This window comes from Myxocyprinus asiaticus, chromosome 12 (assembly GCF_019703515.2).
Source record: "Myxocyprinus asiaticus isolate MX2 ecotype Aquarium Trade chromosome 12, UBuf_Myxa_2, whole genome shotgun sequence".
Classification (NCBI taxonomy): Eukaryota; Metazoa; Chordata; class Actinopteri; order Cypriniformes; family Catostomidae; genus Myxocyprinus; species Myxocyprinus asiaticus.
The window spans coordinates 6,958,675-6,985,771 of NC_059355.1; the positions used below are offsets into that span (position 1 = coordinate 6,958,675).

Consider the following 27,097-nt stretch of genomic DNA (forward strand, 5'->3'; position numbering starts at 1 on the left):
CAGTCAAGTGTTTCAAAACTTTTGACCGGTAGTGTGTGTATCTATCTATCTATCTGTCTATCTATCTATCTGTCTATCTATCATCTGTCTGTCTGTCTGTCTGTCTATTATAATATTTTATAATACTCTATAGGTATTATAGGATATTATCTAAGTTTTTTATTATACACATTCTACAATTACATACATTATATATATATATATATATATATATATATATATATATATATATATATATATATATATATATATATATAAACTGTATATATAATACATATAATACTATTCTATAATAAATATTCTGTCTGTCTGTCTCCGTCTTTCTGTCTTTTATACATATTCTATGACACACATTCTATATGCATTATAGAATGTTATCTATAATACATATTCTATAATACACATATTGGAAATCATGTAATAACATACATATATAATGCATGTAATAATATTCTATAATACATATTCTATATGTATTATAGAAAATTATCTGTCTGTCTGACTCCTGCTCCCTTTAACTGTTGTGCTTTTCTAGTTTTGTTACGCATAGTGATATTCACTTACCCAAAAATGCAGTTTGTGGTTGGCAGGATGGCTTAAGAATGTCTGTCTTGTATACCCTGCCCATTTCAAAACATGATACAGGCCAAAGATGCAGTCTTAGAACAGGAAGACAAGTTCAAGTTACATTCTCAACATTTTATTTGTTTATGCATTGACACATTTGTAGTTATATGTGCATGTTTGTGTCTTCTTTCCCAAGTCATGTATTACACAACAGCAATGAGGCAGGGTTATTCCTTTGTTAGTTGCTTGTTCTGAACAATGATATGGTCGCCAGTACAGTTTGCAGAAGGTGCTAATGATGGCATCTCTCAGGGAACATAGAAGGTATTTGGTTGCTCGATTCAAATCCTTAGATACCTGCATAAGTAATATATGTAAATGAGCAGTTGACGGAAAATCAAAATCAAGCAGATTCAGCAGTGGTGTGGTGTGGTGTGGCATGGTATTATATATCTAAAATTATTTAAAAAAATTTTTTTTGCCAATTCTTTTATGATTATTACATATATATATATATATATATATATATATATATATATATATATATATATATATATATATATATATATATATATTATGAAAAAAATAGGCCTACTTACATTTGAATGTACTGAACCACATTGATATATATATATATATATATATATATATATATATATATCAATGTAGTTCAGTACATTCAAATGTAAGTAGGCCTATTTTTTTTCATAAAATTTGTACTCAGTCTGACTCAGTGATTCTTTGGAACATGCGCAACATGTGGTACAATTCCTCTTAACTCTGTGTATTTTTGACAGTTGCACCCATAATCTCAAGCCAGCTGCATTAATTTTTGTAGCACCTGACCTTGTGGCCCATCTGAAACCACACCGGAATAATGCAACATGCTACAATGAAGAGGTGGATTTATGCCAGTTTTAGGTCTCCCCGGCAGCCCATTCACTCCCCCTTCATCTGTTGCAGTGCTGACAGACACTACACAGATTGGGGGTGTTGGCCTTGAACTTGCCTCTCCCTCCCCCTCTGCATTCTCCCCCATTTACTCACAGCTGCGTCTTCTACAGTTCCCTTGGCAACCGTTATGCTGCCTGCCTAGCAACTGGTTTTCCCTTCTCCCCCCTCCCTCCTTGCAGATAGAGAGGGGTTGATGAGGGGTGCTGGGAGAGACAAAGAACCCAATGTGTGTATCTAATGTGGATCGTGGAACAGGAAGGAGTGTAGGCATCCTCTATGGAGCTGTATGTAACCACACTCGCCGGTCCACTAGTAGATCTGAGTTCTAAGGGGAGTGGATGTTTGCCATTAAGAGTAAGGGTATTATTTTGAAATCCTGCAACCACTCAATTCATAAAATGCAGAATTCTTAGTTAGTATTACACCTCAGTGTTAACAATTAAATATGTTACATTTTAAGTCTCTTTAGCTATATTATAGTATTGCATGTTGTTTTTGGCAGGTTTGCTTGCAATTTAAGTACAGGAGAAAAATGCACTTATTTTATTACATCATATTTATCGGACATAACAACCAACATAAAAATATATAAACAAAGCTTAGTAGTGCCCCCACATGGTAACATATATAACACTTTAATTTGATTAATTGAAAGACATCTTTTTTGCCATTTTTACAAAATGTAATTGACTCTTTCAAAATGGACAGGGCACTCATCACATTTAACACTGCAGCTTACATCTCAATTCTTATAGGGTAAATCAAAAACATGCTTGTGTTTTTCTGCCCAAAAGACATGATCTTAAAATACAGGAGGGCCCATCTTTAAAGGAGAAATGTTTTGTCCACAAGCCTGTAAATCTTTCTTTTCAGTTTACTGCTGCTTACCTGTTCTTTCTTTTTGCATTGCTTGCATGTTTAACATCTAGCATAAATGCATTCATGAATCAATATCTTTGTCTCTCACAGCTTAAAATAGCCACAGAAGTGCTGACGTTGACATTGAACTTGCCTCAGAGGACAGGACTGTGGGAATCTCTATAGAAAGTAAATTACGAAATGTTGCTTCTTTCTTCTCTATGATTGTCTGTTAAATGCAGTAGCACCATTGCCTGCTTCACCTATGTTTCTTGTAGCATTGTATGTCAAAGTCACACCTTACTACAGGGAATCAATGACTTACACTCTCACGTCTTTAAATAGCTGTTTAGGTGCTGTAATCAGCCACTTAGTCTTTCTTCAAATAGACCATTGTCCTCCAAAGAGCTGCCAGTCATCTGTACTACTGATAAAAGATGTAAGGTTTTCTTGTTTCAGATACCAGAGAGGTAAATATGTGTTAATTATACCAATGTCCTTTTCAGTATTGCTCCTTTTGCTTTTATCCAAAGGAGGACAAATGAAAAAAAGAACAACAAAATTTTTTTTTAGTGCTTTTAGTCCATGTTCATCAGCTTTGAGACCATCTGTATGCCAGTGTGCAAGTTAACACAATTTAATTTTTTATTAGCAAATATACACATTTAAAATGTAGTTTGTCTCAAAATGTAGTTTTGCAAGAATATGCAGTGGTCGCTATGAACTGTCGTTGTTTGGAAAAGAGCTGTGTATAGATTCTTCGAAAAGTCTCCTTTTGTGTTCCACAGAAAAGAAAAAACAGCCGATAGGTTGGGAACGAAATGAGGGTGAGTAAATGTTGACATCATTTTTATTTTGGAGTGAACCACATCTTTGAAAGCATAAAGCCCATAAAGCATTACATGAATAAAACAAAGAAAGGGCTTAACAAGTAATTTTATTGCCATATGTAAAAACTGTATAGAATATTTAAACACATTTTTTGTCTTATAGTACAAAGCACCAGACACAACAGTACACACAGTATTACAGTAGGTACGAGAACTTTTTAACAGTTTAATAGCTTTTATTATTACAATTAACAATTTTCATGAATTCCAATACGTATTGAAAATTGTCAGTGGATAACTGGACAAAAATAGCAAATGGAAATGTACTCACAAAAACTGAAAATCGCAAGTTGTCCTAGCAAGCAACCAGCTTCTTATTATATTTGTGTGCTACTATCAGAACAAATTAATCTGCTCTTTCTTCTGATAGGTCAGACTTCTCTCTTCGTCACTGATCTCAGTTCAGTTCGGAAAGAAGCTTTTGAGAAACCAGCTTTTTGAGCTTGGCCACTTCTTCTGCCAAAGAACTAAGCTGAGATCTAATAGCATTGTTTTCTGTTAAGCAATGAGCCACTGTATCTCTCTGAATTGAAGGATTATTTTGATGTGGTGTTAAACCTGTTGGTGGCACTGAGTGTGGTTGTGGCCTCCATAAACCCTCTGTCCACCCAGCTGTAGACTGTTCTCTAGATTGTGAGGCATGGTGTATCATTGTTGAGGAGAGATTCTTGTCCATCTCCACTGGAGGAAGAACCTGAGAAGAACTATCAACACCTTCAATTCCACCTGGCGTCTTGAAGCGTAATTTATGAGGAAGGCCTTTCATGCTGTTATCTTGCCACCCTGACACTAACTTCTCCCTATCTAATGAATTTGTATCAATTGCAGTGACTGTATAGGGACTGAGTTCACAGCCTGGCTCTTCTCCTCCTCTGTAAAGAGATGCCCTAATGGGTTCTCCAACAGCATCATCAGAAAACTCTGAGCTTCCAATGCTTGACCCTCCATAGATGGGGAACACCGAGTCCTCTGACACATTGGCCCTGTCTCGAATGCTTTGCACCCCATCTGGACCACCATGATGTGAGTTAGACAGTGAGTGTGGATGTGTGAGTTGTGGGTTCGAATTGGGGCAGTAGTACAGTGTTGCTAGAAACGGTTGTGTGTATGAACCAGATGAATCTGTGGGGTCTTTGATCAAACCGAATCGGAACTTTAGTGCCAATAACTCAGCTTTTAGGCGAGCATTGTCCTCAAGAAGAGCCAAAACTTTGTTTTCTACCACTATGTCATTAAACCTCTGCTTTTCACGCGAACGCCTGGCAGCTTCGTTGTTCTTTTTGCGCTTGTCCCAGTAACCTTCGTCTTTTTTCTCAGCTGGGATGAACTTGCGCTTGTGACGCAGTGTGTTACTGACATCAGTCTCACAACATTCTCTACGTCTCAAACCTCTGGGATGGATGAGAAAAGAGCGGGCTAGCTTACTGCTGGACGTCAAAATGGACACGGCTTCTTCTGTGAAGGATGTAGCTCCGTCCTGACTGACTGGATCAGGTATTTTTTCAGGGTACATTACACCGTGTTCTGCCAGCATGATGCTTTGGTCCCTCATGCCCTGGCAATTTACTGAGAGTATGGGGCTTAATGAATGATAACACACACGGTACTCTTTGCTTGTAAATTTTGGCGCTCAAAAAAAGCTCTGTGCCGTCCTGAAGACCTTTAGCTTCTCCTAGTGGTTGAAAACAGACATATAATTGAAGTGTTTATGTGGGCTCACACATTACATAACTGTAGTATTGATATTAATGCAATATAGCCACTTTGAAAAGAAAAAAAAGTATGAAACCTAAAGATAACATTTTTTGACTTCTTAAAATTTTAATCTGAAACCTTAAAAACCACAGTAACCAATTTAATTTAAAATGTAATACCACTTTCCTGATTTCCTGATAAATACGTTTATAAATAAATAAATACGGACCTCTTTATTTAAAAATTAAATTAAATTAAATTAAATTAAATTAAATTAAATTAAAACATGAACATAAGCCGCGCATGAACCACCGGTGATGAGACATGGTTGTCGGAATTAATAGACTCATCTTGAATATTTGAAAAGATTTAGGGTAAAATTGTTCCATTGTCAACCTATTTCAGCATCGTGTCTGTAATATCCAAACATTCTGCACTATACACTGCTGGGAAATTTCGCGTTGACGCTAATTATTACAAACATATCGTCTTAAAAATGCTCTCACAAATCCATTAAAAATATTTAATTTACTCTTTTATTCCTGAGTGTTTGAAAGCCGAACTAATAGCCTGTATCTATTGTGGAATGTATTTACTGTCAATCAAAACCCTGTCAAAATTACCTAATTCCTGAAAGAGTTTTAATAAACTTATTAGATGTGCTTACCTGCATCCAGTAAAACGCTTAAAGGCAACTGTTGCAGGTCAGATGAAAATCTAGCGATAGGTTATAAAAATGATCATTGCATTAAATAAAAGCACTGCTGCCGTCCTCTGTCTCATCCGCGAATGGGTCTATTCTTATCTAGAGACCGTCGCTCATATTCTCTCCCTCTGGAGGGTTCAGTTCGTGTCCTGAGCTCACCCGGGTTGACCCTGCTGCGTCACATCGCCCAACCCTCAACTATCAAAATACATCCGCGTCATAGAATGTTTTGTCTCCGTTTCAGAAGATCTTAGCGCATTCATTGTAATGGGCAGCATTATGCAAATGTATGTTCTCAATACAGTCATCTTAGGTCAAACATTAGTTCTCATGTTATAGTACAATTTCATTAGTAGGGGAAGATGGGGGAAGACGCCCCCCGAGGTAAGATAATTATTAACTTATGGGGTTATTGTTAAATACTTCCATGCATTAGATGCACATTTCAAACATCTTCTGTATTCCTTATAGCCTAGGCTAACTGAGTGGAATTCAATTTAAAGTCATAGTATTGCTATTATGATATGCCTTCAATTAAAAATATTTATATGTATATATTCATAGGCATGCGTAGTATATAATTCATAGAAATGAATCCCCCCCCCCCCCAACGTTTGAAATAAACAAAATCTATTAAAATGAAAATGTAAAAGCTTTCACAGTTACAATTTCTTGTATGCTCATTTCTCATTTCCTAATAATTAATCATTTAAAAATAAGCACAATGCAAATGTTAATTAAAAAATTAACAGTAAATAAAATTATGAGAGAACTATAACATTCCATCGAAATAAACTGGATTGAGGCTTGCCAAAGTCTTTTTTAGCCAGTCAGTTCACTCAGTGGCCATTTTTGGAACGCTCCCAGGGAGAGTGAATGGGGAAAGACCGAAATTTCCAAAACAGTTGGTCAAGATTATGATCAAAGAACATATTACAAATCAGCAGTAAAATCTGACTATACTGATAACATAAATTGTGCTTCTTTACCTCAGATTACGCTAAAAAATGAAATTTTCCCATCTTGTATAGCTAATGCGCGTGCACGTTCTCGAGTTGATTGACAGGTAATGTCTGTATCTAAAAGGTGATTGCTCTCTTGCCTGAAGGTGGGACTTCCTTTCTACATCTGTTGACCGTTGGTGACCATTGGGCATTCCAATTTCTCCCATTCATTTTAATAGAAGTGACCTGTCTCTGCTAAAGAGTCTCTGGGCTTGCAAACCACACAAACCTAAACACCTCCTAAAACAGAATGCATGATATATGTGCACTTCCTGGTAACTATTGTTGTTGTTGTTGATTTTTAGAAGAATTTCTTAGCTCTGTAGGTCCAGACAATGCAAGTGAATGGGTGCCAAAATTTTGAAGCTCCAAAATGCACATAAAGGCAGCATAAAAGTAAATTATATGACTCCAGTGGTTAAATCCATGTGTTCAGACATGAGAGGTGTGGGTGAGAAACATTTTTTATCATATATTCTTCACCCTGCCCAGCAGGGGACAATATGCATAAAGAATGTGAATCACCACACCTATCATATCACTTCAGAAGGCATGGATTTAGCCACCAGAGTCGCCTGGAGTACTTTTATGTTGTCCTTATGTGGATTTTGGAGCTTCAAAATATTGGCACCCATTCACATTGATTATATGGACCTACAGTTCTGAGAAATTCTTCTAAAAATCTTCGTTTGTGTTCCACAGAAGAAAGAAAGTCATACACATCTGGAATAGCATGAGGGTGAGGAAATGATGAGAGAATTTTCATTTTTGGGTGAATTATCCCTTTAATTTATATTGAACCTGGAATATTCCTTTATGTGTCCACTTGTTTAGGTCACTGTACACACAGACATACATGTACTTATACATACACATTAGGTAATATTATACCATACTGTACCTTGTTCAACAGTTATTTTATGTCAATGCTTGTAAATGCCCTTTATTAGTTTTACTGTTGCAGTTAATTATATTTACTTGTAATATGTGTAACATGGACATTGTAGTATATATTGTCACCTCATCATACCCAATATTCCTTTATGGTCGAGACAGACTAGGCAATAACAGAGACACTCTCTTGGTGTAATAACACTAGATCATATAACAAAGCTTGTAGATGATCTTGAATTCTGAGTCTATTGAATTCAGTGCAAGGTCTGGATTTTATCACTCTAAAACAGCAAATGCCAAAACAGCTTGAATAATCGCAATAACCCTAAAGACCCTACCTGTATCCTAAGGGATTTAATTGGATTGAAAGATTTCACCTGCAACATCCCCTTTTCTCTCCAAAATGTCATTTAACCTAATGAACCAGAGCTTGTGGTAATAGCTATGCTGAATGGAGAAAGTGACTTAGAGCTTATGAGCAGCGATTTAGCTGATCTGTAATCCATTAGAGCTCCTTACCGACCCTCAGAGCGTGCTGTACTTTCTGCATCCCCTTCTTATGCATTTTTCTTGGAAAAATGCTTTGTGTTTGATATTGTGAAATGTCAAGACACAATTAATAAAAGACCTTTGGATTTTTTGATGTTTACCTCTTTATGTTTTTTTTTACAATGATTGCCTGTTTTAAGTCCTTCTGATCCTATTATTTTGGCATGGAGGGAAATCTGTTTTGAAATAATCCTGTTTTTGTTTGCCTGAAAATGGACTAATTCACCGAATGATGAATACTATTCATCATTTGTATTGTTAATAAATTCATAAAAAAATCTGATAGTCCACTGATAAGAAATATCCAGCCATTTGTATATAGCACAATAGATGCCTTTTCTTGCAATTGCCTGGTCTTTTATGAAATGTTGTGTCCTCAGGCAGCCAGTGATAAATATCATAAAGACCCTTTGTACAGCAGCCCTTCATTGAGTTACCACAGTAACAAAGCAACATGCAATGAAATCTAATTTCTCTCAGTCTTTCTGTCGGAGATACAGCCATTAGTCTCTTTCTTACTTCAAAGAACCTTCGCCCTTAGCTAATGCAATGTGCGTGGGCAACCGCACAGCATGCAGATTTGGTCATATACTTAAACAAATTATTGCATTAATGCTTGAAATATCCAGGGCACTCCAGTTTATTCTAAGAAAAATGTTTTTTTAGATAGATAGATGGATGGATGGATGGATGGATGGATGGATTAATGGATTGATGGATGGATGGATGGATGGATGGGCTTATGCCCTTCTGTGGCCTGTGACGTCTCTGTTGGCTTAAGTACGTTAAGGGAGTCACTGAGGGAGTCACTGAGCGCACTAAGCCTACACACACACACGCACACAAACACACACACATACACACACACACACACACTGCTCCAGGACTGATATCGCAGGGTGAGTTGAGGACAGAGCTCTGCCAACACCTTCTATCTCCCTCACTGCTGCTTGCACTCAGTTAACAGCCTGTAGTGTGAATTTGTGTATGAGTATGTGGTTGAAAATTAATGTTTTCTATTGAATTTACAGCAGTCTGATTATTTTCAACCAGGCCTTTATATATTCAATATACTTGAAGGCATTTTAGCATAGAGAGCAAATAGCAAAAGACAATTACACCATTGGTTACCTTTTTTCCCCTGTTGGTGCAATAATATCTGTATATTTGTATATTCTATACTTACCATATTATGGCAACATGATCACATGGGAAGTTTACATGTTGTTTCAGAGAGTTTCAGTACACTAGGATGGGCCACATTATGCCAACTCACTGACAAGCACTCTCAGACATTTTTGCATCTGCTCCAGCATGTTAACCTTCCCTGTAGCACGACCGGAAGCGCATGGGAGGCCACGATTTGGATCCCGTTTTAAAACCAGGAAGTAATCTTGTTCACGTAATCAGTGACGAGCACATTTCAGAGGTTGCATTTTATTTTAAATTACATTTTTATTCTAGTGATGGTTAAGCTTAGGTTTGGGGATACAGTTTGTAAAATATGCATTCCTCTTCACTGTATTACAGCCTGTACAGCTGAAAACAACTCACTTCACAACTCGCTTTTGGCCCCCCTCCCTGGATATTACACTCGGAAAATGGAGCTCTCAAGTGCCAATATGACCAACAACACTTACCGCTTTGGCCACTGGGGGCACTGTTTCACATTTTGGTAAGCACAGACTGATTTTAGCTAAAGAAAAGTCAACCTACTGTTTCTGAATTCATTGTGAGATCAGTCTGATCATGGTTGCCTCCAAAACTTTCCCTTTATACATTTAATGAACAGTACCTTTATTGAAAAATGGAATGGCCATTGATTAATACCTAGTCAGAGGCAGGTGGTATTTGGGAGAGTGACAGTGTTGTTCTAGAGAGCATTTGATTGGACAAAATGAGTGAGTGCAATGTGAGTCGTCAATAGTTTTGGTCTGTGTTGCTGGAAAAGAGAGACTAAAAATTTTAAATGCCTTAAAGTGAACTTTTAGATCTAACAGACATGAACAAAAAAGCCACAACAATTTCAGGGGGTCTCCTCTCCCCCTTCCTCCTGTCTCCCTCCCTTTTCTTAAGTCTAGGTCACTGATCTCTGTTTAATTTCATAACTTTGCTCAGAATGATCTTATCATGCACGGCAATGTGCCGCTATGATTTAACAGAAATAGAAAGATTTTAAATTCTTCATTTTTATCATCCAGTTGTCAAAAGTAAACAATAAAAAGATGATACGAGGTAACAGTCAGTTGCCGTCCAGCTTCCTCCTGCTTTGCCTCTCAAACAGGTGTAATATACACAACACAAACCACACCCGCAATACACTGTGTACTCATATGCTCCCTTTCCTGAGCACACGAGTTTGTGGCACGTGTCTGACACTCAGTCCTTAACCCAGGCTAATCCCAGGCTGCTAATCTCATTTGTATCCCCCCAAATATCAGTTTAACATGGTTAACCAACAGTTGTGTTACTATGACCAGCAGGCCTTAATTGTGAAACTCTGTTTGTGGTTATGGTCAGGCTTCTATGACTTTTCCAGCAGGGTCAGACTTAGATGCTAACCAGGGCTCAGGCCATGCCCCAGATAAAATGTAGGTCTGAAAAAGGGCCCTGTAATGAACTCCTCTGTTGTTGTGTAAAATGTTGTTATTTCATCATGTTCTGTTCTAAGACTTTCTAGTAATGGGTATAGACATCATAGTGAACATTTCAATTAACTAACTAAATTGCAGTACTTGAAACAAATGGACTGCGTTAAATATTTGCCTGAAAATCGATTATAGGGGGGCAAATATTGCCCATTTAAAGTTAATCTCTGAAACATGCTTTGCATTTGTTTATGATTACTAGACAGAATTTGTGGCATAATGTTGATTTCAACAAAAATAATTTTGACGACTTTGTTTAAAAAATGCAAAACTCATAGTTGAAGGGATAATTCACCCAAAAATGAAAATTCTCTCATAATTTGCTCACCCTCATACCATCCAAAGATGTGTATAGCTTTCTTTCTTCTATAGATCAAAAAACAAAGATTTGTAGAAGAATATTTCAGCTCTGTTGGTAAATACAATGCAAGTGAATGATGACCAGAACTCACAAGGTCCATAAAGGACATAAAGGCAGCATAAAAGTAATCCATACGACTCCAGTTGTTAAATCCATGTTTTCAGAAGTGATATGACAGGTGTGGGTGAGAAACAGATCAATATTAAGTCTTTTTCTACTGTAAATCTACACATTCACTTTCACTTCCACATTCTGATGTGGAAGTACCTTTCACATTCAGCCACCTAGTGCTTACGGCTGGTCAAAGGTGGAGATTTATTGTATAAAAAGAGTTAAATATTGATCTGTTTCTCACCCTCACCTATCATGTAGCTTCTGAAGACATGGATTAAACCACTGCAGTCGTATGGATTACTTTTATGCTGCCTTTATGTCCTTTTTGGACCTTCTGAGTTCTGGTCACCATTCACTTGCATTGTGAGGACCTACAGAGTCGAGATATTCTTCTAAATATCTTTGTTTGTGTTCTGCAGAACAAAAAAAGTCACATCTGGTATAGCATGAGGGTGTCAATTTTTGGGTGTACTATCCCCTATAAGGTACTTACAATGGAAGTGAATGGGGCCAGTCCATAAATGTTAAAATACACACTTTCCACATTATAGTCACAAGATGTAAACATTATACTTGTTAACATGATTTTAGTGTGATTAAAATCACTTACTAACCTTATTAAAAGTTATATCCAATACAGTGCATTCATAAAGTATTCAGATCCCTTCATTTTTTCATATTTTGTTATGTTGCAGCCTTATGCTAAAATGCTTTAAATTTTTATTTTCTCACATCAATCTACACTACATACCCCATAATGACAAAGCAAAAGCCAGATTTTTGATAACTTTGCAAATTTATTAAAAAGAAAAAACTGAAATATCACATTGACATAAGTATTCAGACCCTTTGCTATGACACTTGCAATGTAGCTCAGGTGCAACCCACTTCTCTGGATCATCTATGAAATGTTTCTACGCTTTGATTGGAGTCCACCTGTGGCAAATTCAATTGATTGGACATGATTTGGAAAGGCACACACCTGTCTATATAAGGTCTGACAGCTGAAAATGCATATCAGAGCAAAAACCAAGCCATGAGGTCAAAGGAACTGCCTGCAGAGCTCAGAGACAGGATTGTGTCGAGGCACAGATCTGGGGAAGGCTACAAATGTTTTTGGCAGCTTTGAAGGTTCCCAAGAAAATAGTGGCCTCCATAATTCAGGGGAGAAGGGCCGTGGTAAGAGAGGTGACCAAGAACCTGATGGTCACTCTGGTTGAGCTCCAGTGATCATGTGTGGAGATGGGAGAAACTTGCAGAAGGACATTTATCTAATTAAAATGCAGTGGAGCAGTTGAGGTGCCTTAGTTTGTCATCTATAGGTTAGAAATGAGACTTTCAGAAAGGACAGAATTTCATATGCTTTATTAATGAATAAGGTCATATAAATAGATGATCAAATATTTGATAAAATACAAAATGTATCTTAAAATACACACAAATACATTAGCACAGACAAACTATATATTTATTTTTCTCTTGATGTTTTATTATTTTTTTTTTTTTTTTTTTGTGGTATATAAATAGCAAAATGTACTTAACACATTAGCACTATGACATCTAAAATGTAACAGAACATCCACACAATAAGGAATATGGAAAATAAATAGAAAATTGTAAACTGAAAATACAACAACACAATCATAAAATAACATAATGTTCATTAGGTATGTAAAATGCACATCATACCATGTGGTTTAATACTATGTAGTCACTGCTGTTTTGTTTGTGTAGATCATAAATACTGACCTGTCCTGCTCTTATCACATTTTAAGCTACATATATTTGTTGCATATTTATGTACATGAGCTACTCATAATTCAAATTCTAAAGGACTTTCACGTATGGAATATTACAGCAATGAGAGTCTTCCATAGTGCCATGCAAGTTGAACACATTTTTCTATCGGAAAATTCCAGAATTTATTATCTTCCTTTTCGACAGTTATAATTTTATGATGAAAAGTCTTTGACACATGATTGCTTCTTTACCGTTTCCCAAACCATACAGTCCAACTAAAGGGTCCAGATTGAAAATAAGTCTGATGGTTGTACTGTATGTAACTACAATGGTGCAGCTCTTGATTTCTGACCAAAGGACTGATTCCTTTGACAATTCACCAACTTACTCATTCCCTTTATTATTTACAGTATGTACATGTCAGTTGTATTATGTCATGAAATAGTGCTTTTTAATGGATAAAGAATGTCCAGCACCTCACCTGAATACAGGTCCTCTTAAAGACTACAAAAATGTCCTCACAGGCATAGACCAACCTCTATGTTATGTGCATATCTGAGTGTATGCATTTGTGTTTGGATTTCTCTGTACTGTGTGTGTATACTCTGGGGAAAAAATTCACCAGAAGTGAGCTAAATCTGACTAAACCTTCCTTTAGGGGGCATCCAGTGACATCTTCAATGTAAAAACAATTAATAAATAGAGTAAATAATGCTTTTTTTATTATAAGGTGGGATAGGGTTAGTGTATAGTAATGAAAATTAGTTACAATAGAAGTCTATGGTGTGTCCCTATTTAGATAGCTGAGTAAATGTGTGTGTGCGCCCTGCTCTCAGACATGTCTCTTCATGTGTAGTGCCAAGTGATCGGACCGACTAAAGGCTCTATGGCAAAGCACACACTCATAAGGCTTCAATCCTGTGTGTTTCCGGAAGTGTCTCGTCAGCTCGTCTGAACGGGCGAACTTCCACCCACAGCCATCCCATGTGCAGTGATACGGCTTTTCTCCTGCAGATTACAGACATTTTGTTAAATTGTATTCTGTTAAGTGACATTAATTGACTTTTACCAGTCAAAGCCTGCACACACTTACTATTCCTTTATTACTACTTTATTCCACATTTTAAAATAATAGGGACGCCAATTAACAGGGGCACTGGAGGAAAATGTCACCGAAAGTGACAAAAATGCTTCCAAAAATGCAAAATGGACTGTGTGTGTGTGTTTTAAAAAAAAATCGAATACATTTCTTCATGCCGATCTCCTAGGAATAGATATTACTGTGAAGAAAATAAAAATTAATTAATTAATAATAATAATAATAATAATAATTATATATATATATATATATATATATATATATATATATATATATATATATATATATATATATAAAATGTAAATATATATATATATATATATATATATTTTTTTTTTTTTTTTTTTTTTTTACATTTTTTTTATTTCACATTATTTTTTTAAATGATTAGGTTAAAAAATGCTCCTGAAAATCAAATCCAGGGGGCAAATATTGCCCCTTAATGGAAAAGTTCATTTCATGACACTGTTCGAGACCAAAAGCTGTTCAATAAATCAAAACTACTTCATATTTTATATTTTATTTCCAACATCCTGAGATGTTTTTTAGGTAGTATTGAAAAATTTTCTATGTCTACTAGACATTTGTTGGCTGCTTTTCCTTCACTCTCCAAACCTATTAATATTATATATTATAATATTTTATTATAAAAAAGAATAACTTCATTTTTTAATTTAGTAAAGAAATTCAAACATAGGTAAAATTTGTATTAGTCTACAAAACTAATTTTAAACAGTTAAGCATAACTAATGTGCTCGAAATTAGTTTTGTTGACAAATATGAAGTGACTTTAAATCGAAAGGTTTTTAAGATCCTGAAAAACAAAAATGAATGCAAGTGTGTCCAAACATGATGGTTCATTCTGAACATCTGCATGCGTGTTTGTTGAATTGTGTATTTCTGATTACCTGTATGTGTACGGTGGTGTGCTTTGAGGTGGGAGCTCTTAGTGTAAGTCTTGTTGCAGTCAGGATATTCACACATGTGCACTGGGACTTTCTTTCTCACCACCCCCCTCCGGATGCGCTTCCCCTCCAGATCTGCGGGGGGAACTGTGGAGTCAGGCAGCATGCTCTGTTTGGAGGGATAGTGGCTGGCTGGCTGGCTGTGGGCATAGTGCACTTGCTGTTGGTAGAGTCTGGGGTGTGAGTAGTTTTGAATAAAGTCATAGTGATGGCGATGAGGAAAGACCATTGCGTCCATGCCAATCCCAGATGTCTGGACAAATTTGGAGTCTGGGAAGGGTATCAGGGGTGCAGGCTGATGGTAGTGTCCAAAATCCCATGACTTCATCTCCATGTTGCCACTTTCACTTGATCTGTCCATGTCATTCGCAAGAAGGAAACTAAACTGTTGGGGGTTTTCTGGTGGAGAGACTGATTTTCCCATTTGTTGCTGCTCTAAATATCCTCCGTTAAAGAGGTCAGGCACTGAGGAACTTAAAGATCTGTCATGAGGAAGCAGCTCAGCTAGTGAACTTGTAAGGGAAACTTGGTGTCTATTTAGCCTTGCCTGGTCTCTCTGTGCACTCAAGTCCTGCATCTGGTAGAGATCAGGACTGTGAAGCTGGTCCTGCAGTAGCGGTTGCCTTTGGGAAGTGTAGTTTTGATCGGTGGACCGTACAGGTGATGAGCTGCACCAATCAGACAACAAAAACTCCAAGCGTCCCTCACTGTCATCATTGTGTACATCTGTCAGATACTGTGAAGGCTCATAACTGCCATAATCCTTGAAGTCCACATCCAATAAGCCATTTTCAAACTTCCAAGCCTTTAGAGTCATACACAAATATTTTACAATCAATATTATTGACATTCATGATGTTTTTTTGTGATGTGTGAGGGCTTTTAGTAAAAAACATGTTTTTTTTTGTTTTTTTTTAAGTAGTGTATAAAAATGGTTTTTTTTTATGTTACAAACACACACTCATACTCACACTTAGTATCAAACTAGCATGTTTAGAAATGGATAAATTACAATAATTAAAATAATTAATCTTATTAATAATTAATTATTACTTTCACAAATAGAGCAGTAATGTATTCATTTAGTTGTCAATAGGACCACAAATTATGAGATAAAATATCTGAAATAATCATACCTTCATGTTTTCAGAGGCGGTGCAGATGTTCGAAAATGAACTAAACGAAGGCAGTACGGCTTGAGTCACGGCCATTCCATTTGCCGTTTTAGCATTTATAAGAAACCAATTTTATAATGTCTCTAGAAGAGGCCAATATACACACAACGTGTTTCTTTGTTGTTTGTCCAAAATGGTTTTATATGTGCAAAATGCCAATGAACAAGACCCCAATTAGTGTTCAATTCAAAATATTTACAAACAGTGGTATAAATGCTTGTCTCTCTTTCCCCCTCTCTTTTTCACTATATCAGTGATAAACGTAAGTTTAAGACCCCTGACAGTTGTGATTGTGGGTGGAGCTTAAAAGTGAGCCAAGAATTTTAAAAAGTGCCATTCACTCTTTCTAGCTCAATAAATTTAAACCATTTTAACAGTATCATTTAGCAATGAAACTGATATACTGAATGGGATTTAGAAACTTTTTTTTATGGTTTTTAATTCACATTTGGCCAACAGATGGCCAACATCTGACATATTTGTTCCTGAAGGACTAAACTAAATGAGAAATTTAAATAAATACAGCTCATGAATATGTCAGTTGTTGATATTAAATGTCACTTAGATGAAGTAAATAGCAGGGTCAGAAATTAAGAAAAAAAAAAAAAAATGCAATGAAAAGTGACAAAAATGCCCCAGAAATGCAAAATATGCAGGCAAAACTGTACCCGTTATGAACTTTCATCTTTTTAATTTGATATAGTTCTAAATATTTATTCTAGGTCTAGTTATACATTTTAGCACATAAAATATGAGTTGACGTTGCTTTAATTTTTTTGGGTATGAGGTAATAGATTTGATTAAATCAAGGATGACAGGAAAACACTTTACAATTTGTTAACATTAGTTAGTTTTACAGCTTTTATTAATCTTGGTTAATGTTCATTTCAAAAATCGCAGAAAGCATGCACATCCAAACAATAAAATTAATACAGGTGCATGACCAAAAATGGATGTCCACAAAAACTCCAGGAAAGTCAGCACACTGTTGCTCCCCAGACAATTTAATGAGCTCACCACAGAACTTAACCAACGTGATGTTTCAAGATACACGCTCTTCATTTAATGTTCATTTCAACACATACTATGCATTGTTCAAATCAAAAGTTGTATATGTTATGACTAAATGCACTATGAACTAACAATGAACAATAGTTTTTTGTAAACTAACTTTAACAAAGATTAATAAAATGCTGTAAAAAATATATTGTTCATTGTTAGTTTATGATACCTAATGCATTTACTAATGTTAACAAAAGGAACCTTATTGTAAAGTGTTACAGATGACACAGTATATTTTTATAGTAAAAAAAAGCCCTCTTAAAAGTAAAGAATGCCCTAAAAATCAAATCCAGGGGGTAAATATTGCCTCTTAAGGGAAAAGTTTATTTCTGACATTGGTATATACAGTAGTCAGGGTTGGGGAGTAACGAAATACATGTAACGGGATTACGTATTTAAAGTAGAAAATATAAGTAACTAAATCATTGGTACTTAGAATACAGTTACATTCAAAAAGTAATTTGATTACTGAAGAGATTACTTTGCATTTTATTGTCATTTGTATCATTTAATATTTAGTCCTTTCAGATGGAAAACATTTATACATATAAATGATGCGATCCAAAGTGCATTTGAACAGCGGTGAAACACTTTCTTATGATGTGTTACATTCATACGAGCAGACAGAGAAGTAAGTTTGAAGTAAGTTTGGAGCAGAAGAAATAGAAATAAACCTTGTGTAAATTGTCAGCTTTACGTTAAGCTAAAATGCTATTTCTAGCCATTTTACATGCACATGTTACCACAACCGATCATATTTGTTTATCAAGAAAATTCACATTGGATCATAATTTTGTTTTATAGTAAGACCTTTGATATTAGGGCAAAAATCATATTCTTGATAATAATTTTTGTATTGTTTAAAAATATCTAAAAATCCTTAAAACAAGATCAATCTAGAAACAACACTGCATAAGATATTTAGGTTTTTCAGAGAATGTATTTTTAACATGTGTATTTTGTCTTACTGTACTGGCAGAGTTTTTATAGTCAAAACAAGTGAATAAAAACTACCAGTGCTGAAGAAGTAATCCAAAGTATTTAGAATACTAATTACATTTTACAGCATGTGTTCTGTAATCTGTAGTGGAATACATTTCAAAAGTAACCCTCCCAACCCTGACCGTAGTATATAAAAACGTATAATATCGAAGTTGCACAATAAACATGCAATATCTTTATCTTATGGTGATTCTGTTTCAGGTCATTTTTATGTATTGTGTTTTTGTGGTTTCATCTATGCTAACAGGCACAAACTGTTGAAAGTTGAAATAGTCTAATTATATAGAGTTTTTTGTGTGTCAATATTGTGATAATTTACCTAAATGATAATTGTAACAATATTGCTATAGAAGTAATATAAGAATAAGATTAATGAAATAAAAGGTATTGAAGATGTAAAGAAAATGCTCAAATTGATCAAATTAACAGATCAGATTCTTTGCAGATAGTATCAAGAGCACTAAGCCAGCTAAGTGATGTATGCAGTGTCGACATTTACGCACAGAACTCTAATTTCAACTATACCTTTCCCCTGAAACATACGGCATACTAAACTCACTTCACCATCTCTGTGAGTGTGCGATTCTCAGAAGCGCGGTGTTCAGTAGGTGATTATGCTCTGCAGAGCAGTTATCAGTGTGGGTAGGCTGATGAGAGGCCTCCTGTCCCGAGTGAGATAATAGAGCCCTGGGTCCTGTCTCCCTCTGATGCCTCTTTCACCACAGATAACAGCACATACCCACACTTACACCATCAAACCTAAACTGCTTTTTTTGAAAGCCATTGCATTGACTCATTTGAATGTGAAAACTTAATTTTCCTATGCATTTTGTACTGTTGCATCTGTACTCTGAGAATGAAATATGCAATTAAAGTGGCTAAATAAACCCAAGCAGATCTATAACATGATCTATAACACTTAAAAGTATAAAACTATGAGCTCAGTTAAAGAACATCTGGAATATAAGCATGCTACTCTCTTGAAATGAAAGAGTGAATTGTGTTCACACAGATTCATACCTTTATTTAGACAGCTCTCTCTATTGCTACTATTTTATGCCAGCAGTTCAATGGTTTTCAATTACCTTTTCATCATCTAATGTAACAATTCGCAATATACAACTCACTATTTCCAACTTTACTACATTATGTACGTTCAATAGCTCTACAGAGTTCACTTGTAAAAGATTGGCTTTCTGCGACATCATTACACAGAAAATTGGAATTTTTTAACACCCAAATTCGGACCCGATGTGCCGAATTCTGAACAAGCTGTTCATGCTAAAAAATCATCCATGCTGTGCCTTTGATGTCACATCCCTTTTGATCTCTCTACATACGAGATACTACATTTGCAAAAAAAGTTAGTGAAAGAATGCTATTTTGATCTCAATACTCTTACAATGTGTCTGAATATTCATACATCCCTACTATATAGAATGCAACAAACAGTATGCCAATAGAGTAGTATGTCCGAATCTTCAGTACTCATAAAGCAGTAAGCAAGAAATACCCAGCTGACCTACTATTTCCAGCGTGATTCTGAAGTGTGAATCGACTGGACACTTCACAGTCCCATAATCCCTCCGGAGCGGAGGAGACGGCAAGTTCAGAATGCTGGATTTAAAAGAACTGCAGTGAACCATGAGTCAGATGGCTCTTTTCAACTTTAAGTGTTATATGTGCCAAGAAAGTTGTTCCTTGTGCTTAAATGGTGCTTGTTTAACAAAACCAGAGTAGTATATTTTTGGTTGTTGTAATTACGTTATATTCAGTATTAGGGTCACGGGTCAATACACACGTTCCCGGATAAAGTATATCTGGAATCTATTCATATATTTGCATGCATACCTAAAGAATGTACTGTTTTACCTGCCATAAAGTGCATCCTTCATCAAATACATTATACATACTCTGACTGTACACAATTTCAGATGCATGGTTAGGTTTTGAGTTTGGAGTACAGTCATAAAATTACTACTCAAATGTTTCCGTAAAACAAAATTAGAGGGGCTGTACTTCTAGTTAATATAATGTTCGCTCATTGTGCATTATACATGCACATGTGCACGACTGTACTTTGAGCTTCAGCAGTTTGAAAGTTTGGAGAACATCGACCGATTTTATGCAGACAAAAAATGTTTGACTTCCTGTCGCCGGTTTTCCTGTGAGATCAGTCTGCTTTCTCACAATAATCTCACTGTGAATTTGGAAATAGTAGGTTGACACTTCTTGAGCTAAAACTGCTTCCGAAACCATGTACTGTCACAGTATGTACTTTATTTAATGAAGGATGGACTTATCTGCTGCCAAAACAGTACGTTCTTTTAGGTATGCATGCAAGTAGTATGAAAAGATTACGGACATACTTCATAAGGGGACGTGGGCATTGACCCATGACCCGCATATACACTATATTGCCAAAAGTATTCGCTCACCCATCCAAATAATTGAATTCAGGTGTTCCAATCACTTCCATGGCCACAGGTGTATAAAATGAAGCACCTAGGCATGCAGACTGCTTCTACAAACATTTGTGAAAGAATGGGCCGCTCTCAGGAGCTCAGTGAATTCCAGCATGGTACTGTGATAGGATGCCACCTGTGTAACAAGTCCAGTCGTGAAATTTCCTCGCTACTAAATATTCCACAGTCAACTGTCAGTGGTATTATAACAAAGTGGAAGCGATTGGGAATGACAGCAACTCAACCACGAAGTGGTAGGCCACGTAAAATGACAGAGCGGGGTCAGCGGATGCTGAGGCGCATAGTGCACAGAGGTCGCCAACTTTCTGCAGAGTCAATCGTTCTGCAGACCTCCAAAGTTCATGTGGCCTTCAGATTAGCTCAAGAACAGTGCATAGAGAGCTTCATGGAATGGGTTTCCATGGCCGAGCAGCTGCATCCAAGCCATACATCACCAAGTGCAATGCAAAGCGTCGGATGCAGTGGTGTAAAGCACGCCGCCACTGGACTCTAGAGCAGTGGAGACGCGTTCTCTGGAGTGACGAATCACCCTTCTCCATCTGGCAATCTGATGGACGAGTCTGGGTTTGGCGGTTGCCAGGAGAACGGTACTTGTCTGACTGCATTGTGCCAACTGTGAAGTTTGGTGGAGGGGGGATTATGGTGTGGGGTTGTTTTTCAGGAGCTAGGCTTGGCCCTTTAGTTCCAGTGAAAGGAACTCTGAATGCTTCAGCATACCAAGAGATTTTGGACAATTCCATGCTCCCAACTTTGTGGGAACAGTTTGGGGATGGCCCCTTCCTGTTCCAACATGACTGCGCACCAGTGCACAAAGCAAGGTCCATAAAGACATGGATGAGCGAGTTTGGTGTGTAAGAACTTGACTGGCCTGCACAGAGTCCTGACCTCAACCCGATAGAGCACCTTTGGGATGAATTAGAGCGAAGACTGCGAGCCAGGCCTTCTCGTCCAACATCAGTGTCTGACCTCACAAATGCGCTTCTGGAAGAATGGTCAAAAATTCCCATAAACACACTCCTAAACCTTGTGGAAAGTCTTCCCAGAAGAGTTGAAGCTGTTATAGCTGCAAAGAGTGGGCCAACGTCATATTAAACCCTATGGATTAAGAATGGGATGTCACTTAAGTTCATATATGTCTAAAGGCAGATGAGCGAATACTTTTGGCAATATAGTGTATGATGTAAGAACAACAAATGTGAAATCTGCTCTGGTTTTGTTAAACAAACACTATTTAAGCTCAAGGAACAATTATCTTGGTATATGTAACACTTCTAGTTGAGAAGAGCAGTTCACCTCCATTCTTTTAAAGCCAGCATTTTGAACATGACGTCGCCTCAGCACCCGAGGGATTATGGGATCGTTAAGTGTCCAGTCGATCCGCATTTCAGAATCTCACCGGAAATAGTAGGCCATCCGTGTACTTCTCGCTTACTCCTTCATGAATACTGAGGATTCGGACATACTACTCCATTGGCATACTGTTTTTGGCATACTATATAGTAGAGAAGTATGGATATTTGGACACAGTTTTGGTCTGTGTTTTCAGAAATGCGAAACACTGCCCCCAGTGTCCGAAGTGGGAATAGTTTTTGAACGACAGAGCATGTGTGAGCTCCAGTTTCCAGGAGCGGCAAAAGCGAGTTGTAAAGTGAGTTGTTTTTTACGGAAGCCAGTTTTGTCCTTTTTTGCTTCCTCCTTATCACGACTTAATTTTCTCATGATCTCAACATGTTCTCATGGGGCTCTATTTTCATGAGCATGCAAAGCGCAGCGCTTCGCACAACGACTGTGCACAATGTCATATCCCTAATTCTAATCGCAATATTCTTGCCAGCACAAAGCGCAAGTGGCCATGGATGTTTGCGCTGTTGTGGGTGTATGCGTGCAAACTATGGGTGTACTGTTTCCGCAATTTGCTATTTTCCTGATAATTAGGTCGTTGCACTAAGACGTTTGAAAACTCAAAGTTTGAACTCAGTTCCTGCATTTGCAGTTTGGATATGCCACCAGCAGGTGGTAATGAAGTTCATGTCCAAATTCTGAAAATATAGCAGAACATCAACTTATGTCCCTGACAACCAGAATTGTAGCCATCTTATATAACAAAAAAAGAAGAAAAAAAGTATGAGATTTGTGTTTTACTATCATGGTTTCTTTTTCAATTATTATTATTATGTTTCAATTTACAATTGTATTTATAGCCTAATTTGTAGGCATAAAAGGTATTTTTCCACCTGTTGTCATAGAGTGATTTTTATGTCACTGCAAATCGCGCGGTGGAAGAAGTTGGAGAGAGTTGAATGTCTGGAATTGGTAGGCTATGGTTTTTTGACCACTTCATTATTTTGATTATATTTTTGTTTCATTTGATGTGTAATTTCATGTTAGAAATACTATATGTTTGGTTGAATTTTTTTCGTGTTTCAGTAAATATATGTAATTTTTTTCAATCAAAATCGACCAGTAGAAGTGAAGTGCGTGCCGATACAATCACTGTTAATACTAGCCATGATTTGTGTGTCAGTAGATGAAAATGATTAATAATACTTACATTCGCTGTAAGTACATTAACCTACATCAAAATTCTGACGAGAATAAAATTTTTCATGTGTGCAAAAGGAGCGTGTCACTGTCATAGAAATATGCCAGACAATCATCAACACAGTTAATGCACATAAAAACGTAATTTTATATTCTTCTAATTCAATGCACACAGTCCATTTGCACTACCAACTTTTTATGGTTTATATCTAGGTATATCACTGGTGCTTGAGGGAATGAACTATAAAATAGGACACAGATGGTGGAATAATAACCAGAGAAAACCTCAGAAAGAAACTGCACTAAATCCAGCCCATTTGCGTGTTGCGCATTCAATTTCGCCAAACCTACTTGCGCCTAGACTTAGCGCATGCTTGCACGAAAATACCTACATTTCATGGCCATGCCCACTGACTTTTCTCTTATGACTTATGGCATAGCGCTGCGCTTAACACTAGCGCTCTTAAAATAGGGCCCATGCTCTCAACATAACAAAATTTGTTTTCTCTTGATTCCGACTTAATTTTTTCAAGATCTCAAAATAACAAAAGATGATTTTTCGAGATCACGACTTAAGTGTAAATAACTGCATAATCTTTCTGGAGACGTCATGCAGTGTGGCAACATCAGAGGAGCAGGAACATTTCACATATCTTATTAATCAAGGCCTGACAGCTACTGAAATAGCTTTGTGCCATGCTGGAGAAAATACACATAGGCTACTGTAATAAGTGTTCGTCATCTGAGAAGACTACATCGCAGGTCAGCTACGAGGATGTGACGTTCGACATCAAAGGTTCAGAGCTTGTGTTGAAAATAAACAAACACCTTTCACATTGAAGCACTGGTTCGGAGTTTCAATCTGTGACGTCCGAAGCTTCAGTCATCTGAAAACCTGACGTGACTGCTTTGGAATCCCAAGTAGGTGTAGCTGCAGACCGGAGATCCCCAAAGGGGGGCGGAATCTACAATATAGGGTTACTCCAAAAGGGGGTTGCACCAACTCAAAAAGGGGGCGACACCACCACAGACTGTTAGGGTTAGGGAAAGGGTTAGGTAAGCGGCTTCCTATATCTTTGCTGGTGGTTTGGAGCTCCTGCCCCTTTTTGGAGCTCTGTCTGCAGCTATACCCTTCTCCGGAATCTGGTTCAAAAGAAGCGCAAATCCCAATTCAAGTTTGAACCCATAACATGCAGTCACATAAGCACATTTAACTCCCATTTTAATAAAATGTTACAGCCCAGCCCACAAGCATATTTACTGTCCAATCTACACATTACTTCAAAACACTGTCAGCCACAGCTGCTCACTAGTTCTTCATTTCACTTCATTTTTTTGACCACCAGATTGCAGTAAATTTAACTGTATCCAGAAGCTTTGAATAATGAACCCAATTTCAATACGATTGTAATGAAAGCCTCATTGCATCAAAAAGCTTCATTTTCTCATCATTACTCCATGGATACTGGATTATGACTTCGAGAAGCAGGTCAGCAGACTCACTAGATAAAAATCCATCTCCTTGAGAGAAGCCTATACTGTTGCGATAAACAGAAGATGAAGATGCCGTGCCTGTGACGTTATAAGCTGCTCCAGGCACCAAAAGGTGTTTTCTCACGGGAAGTCGAAATCAAGAGAACAAAAAAGAAAATTAAGTCATGATCAATAGAAAACAACATTTGTTATGTCGAGATCACGAGAAAATTAAGACGTGATCACGAGAAAACACGACAGAAAAAGTGATAAACCATAGACAAAAAGGGCTTCCGTAGTTTTTAGCTGTAAATGATTTAACACAGTAAAAAGGGTACTGGAACATTCAGAAGCAACATGCCGACATTGCATGTGATCATGTTTTTTCTGCCATTAATGCAGAAGTATGTATGTGGCAGGAATCACTATAATTATTTTCCACATTTAACTAAAACAAGAATATAAATCTAAAGGTTTAATCTATATCTAAATCTATAGATACATACAGTGCATTCACAAAGTATTCAGACCCCTTCATTTTTTCACATTTTGTTGCAGCCTTATGCTAACACGCTTTAAATTATTATTTTTTAACATCAATCTACATTCCATACCCCATAATAACAAAGCAAAAACCAGATTTTTGATAACTTTTCAAATTTATTAAAAAGAAAAAAACTGAAATATCACACTGACATAAGTATTCAGACCCTTTGCTATGACACTTGAAATTTAGCTCATGGTGCATCCCATTTCTCTGGATCATCTTTGAGATGTTTGTCTTTAATTGGAGTCCACCTGTGGCAAATTCAGTTGACTGGACCTGTCAATGTAAGGTCTCACAGCTGAAAATGCATATCAGAGCAAATACCAAGCCATGAGGTCTAAGGAACTGCCTGCAGAGCTTAAAGACAGGATTGTGTTGAGGCACAGATCTGGGGAAGGCTATTTTGGGTGCATTGAAGGTTCCCAAGAGCTCAGTGGCCTCCAGAATTCTTAATTGGAAGAAGTTTGGAACAACCAGGACTCTTCCTAGAGTTGGCTGCCTGGCCAAACTAAGCAATCGGGGGAGAAGGTCCTTGGTAAGAGAGGTTACCAAGAACCTAATGGTCACTCTGTTTGAGCTCCAGAGATCATGTGTGGAGATGGGAGAAACTTGCACAACCTAATAGAGCTTGAGAGGATCTGCAGAGAAGAATGGCAGAAAATCCCCAAATCCAGGTGTGCAAAGCTTGTCGCATCATACCCAAAAATACTTGAGGCTGTAATTGCTGCCAAAGGTGCTTCAACTAAGTACTGAGTTAAGGGTCTGAATGTCAATGTGATATTTTAGATTGTTCTTTTTAATTTTTTGCAAAGTTATCAAACATCTGGTTTTTGCTTTGCCATTATGGGGTATGGAGTGTAGACTGATGTGAATTTTGTTTTATTTAAAGCATTTTAGCATAAGGCTGCAACATAACAAAATGTGAAAAAATGAAGGGGTCTGAATACTTTATGAATGCACTGTATTTTGAGGTAAAAGTTTAAAGAGGAATAGTTTGGCAATTGCTGATGCTCCATGGCAGTCAAAACAATTAACAGAATTTGTAGACAGGCAAAGCAATGAATGGCACAATTTTATCAGGCAGCAGGGTCACTCCCAAAATATCATCATTGAGCAATCTAATGAGACAGTTGAGTGAGCAGTGAGGGTCTGTTTATTCCTGTGGGTTATTTCCTGCATGTTTCTATAGCCTAATCCAATGCTCCATAGTACAGTATACAGCACCAGTTACATTTTAGACACTCCTGACTGAATGTATATATTTCTCAGGAGCATAAAAACTTTGATTTGAAGGCTTATTCTTAAATGCTTGAAATTACTGTAGTTTTGTATACAAATGACACTTTCTTTTTTTAACCAAACAAATATTTTAAATTAAGAATTATTTTGATTTGTTAAATCAGAAGTGCAGGAAAAGCGGCCCAGTGCAGCGTATATGGAAACAGCTTCAAGACTGTTTATAAAGCCTCCCTGGTAGGTATCTCATGAAGTTGGTTGAAGGAATTTCCAGAGTCTTTAGAGCTGTAATCTAGGCAAAGTGCAGCTAAAAAATAAGATAGATTTACATTTTGTTTAACATTGTACTGAATATACATTAGCAGTGTATTAAAGAACATTTCCAGGGGACATTCTCAAAATATGCAATTTCCCTAAAAGGTAGTTTCAGGATATCGGAGTAAACAATGAAGTGTGGCCCACTCATTTATAATTACACCGCTACAGTACAGTATATTATCACAACATCACCTGCTTTCCATTTGTTCATTT

The 27,097-nt window shown here is 36.9% G+C and overlaps 3 protein-coding genes across 4 annotated transcripts in view; 1 reads left to right on the top strand and 2 right to left on the bottom strand.

Annotated features, from left to right (window-relative positions):
* The window catches only part of LOC127449079 (choline transporter-like protein 2), a 175,955-nt gene that overhangs the window by 129,815 nt on the left and 19,043 nt on the right, over window positions 1-27,097 (top strand). The gene's annotated exons all lie outside the window — the stretch shown is intronic.
* On the bottom strand, window positions 3,212-5,825 carry nfil3-3 (nuclear factor, interleukin 3 regulated, member 3). The gene is made up of 2 exons (XM_051712239.1): window positions 5,632-5,825; window positions 3,212-4,941 (listed from the first exon to the last, which is right to left on the bottom strand). Exon 2 carries the CDS (start codon window positions 4,819-4,821, stop codon window positions 3,667-3,669), a length of 1,155 nt encoding a protein of 384 aa, XP_051568199.1. The 5' UTR covers window positions 4,822-4,941; window positions 5,632-5,825; the 3' UTR covers window positions 3,212-3,666.
* Window positions 12,139-16,467, bottom strand: LOC127449091 (Kruppel-like factor 1). The gene is made up of 3 exons (XM_051712250.1): window positions 16,181-16,467; window positions 14,988-15,849; window positions 12,139-13,988 (listed from the first exon to the last, which is right to left on the bottom strand). Exons 1-3 carry the CDS (start codon window positions 16,253-16,255, stop codon window positions 13,813-13,815), a joined length of 1,113 nt encoding a protein of 370 aa, XP_051568210.1. The 5' UTR covers window positions 16,256-16,467; the 3' UTR covers window positions 12,139-13,812.

Excerpts from the sequence above, each read along its gene's own strand:
- nfil3-3 (XM_051712239.1), bottom strand. The coding sequence starts at position 4,821 with ATGAGGGACCAAAGCATCATGCTGGCAGAACACGGTGTAATGTACCCT.
- LOC127449091 (XM_051712250.1), bottom strand. The coding sequence starts at position 16,255 with ATGGCCGTGACTCAAGCCGTACTGCCTTCGTTTAGTTCATTTTCGAAC. Across the intron at positions 15,850-16,180 it reads CCGCCTCTGAAAACATGAAG|GCTTGGAAGTTTGAAAATGG; the intron begins GTATGATTATTT and ends ATGACTCTAAAG. Across the intron at positions 13,989-14,987 it reads ACACCACCGTACACATACAG|GAGAAAAGCCGTATCACTGC; the intron begins GTAATCAGAAAT and ends TGTAATCTGCAG.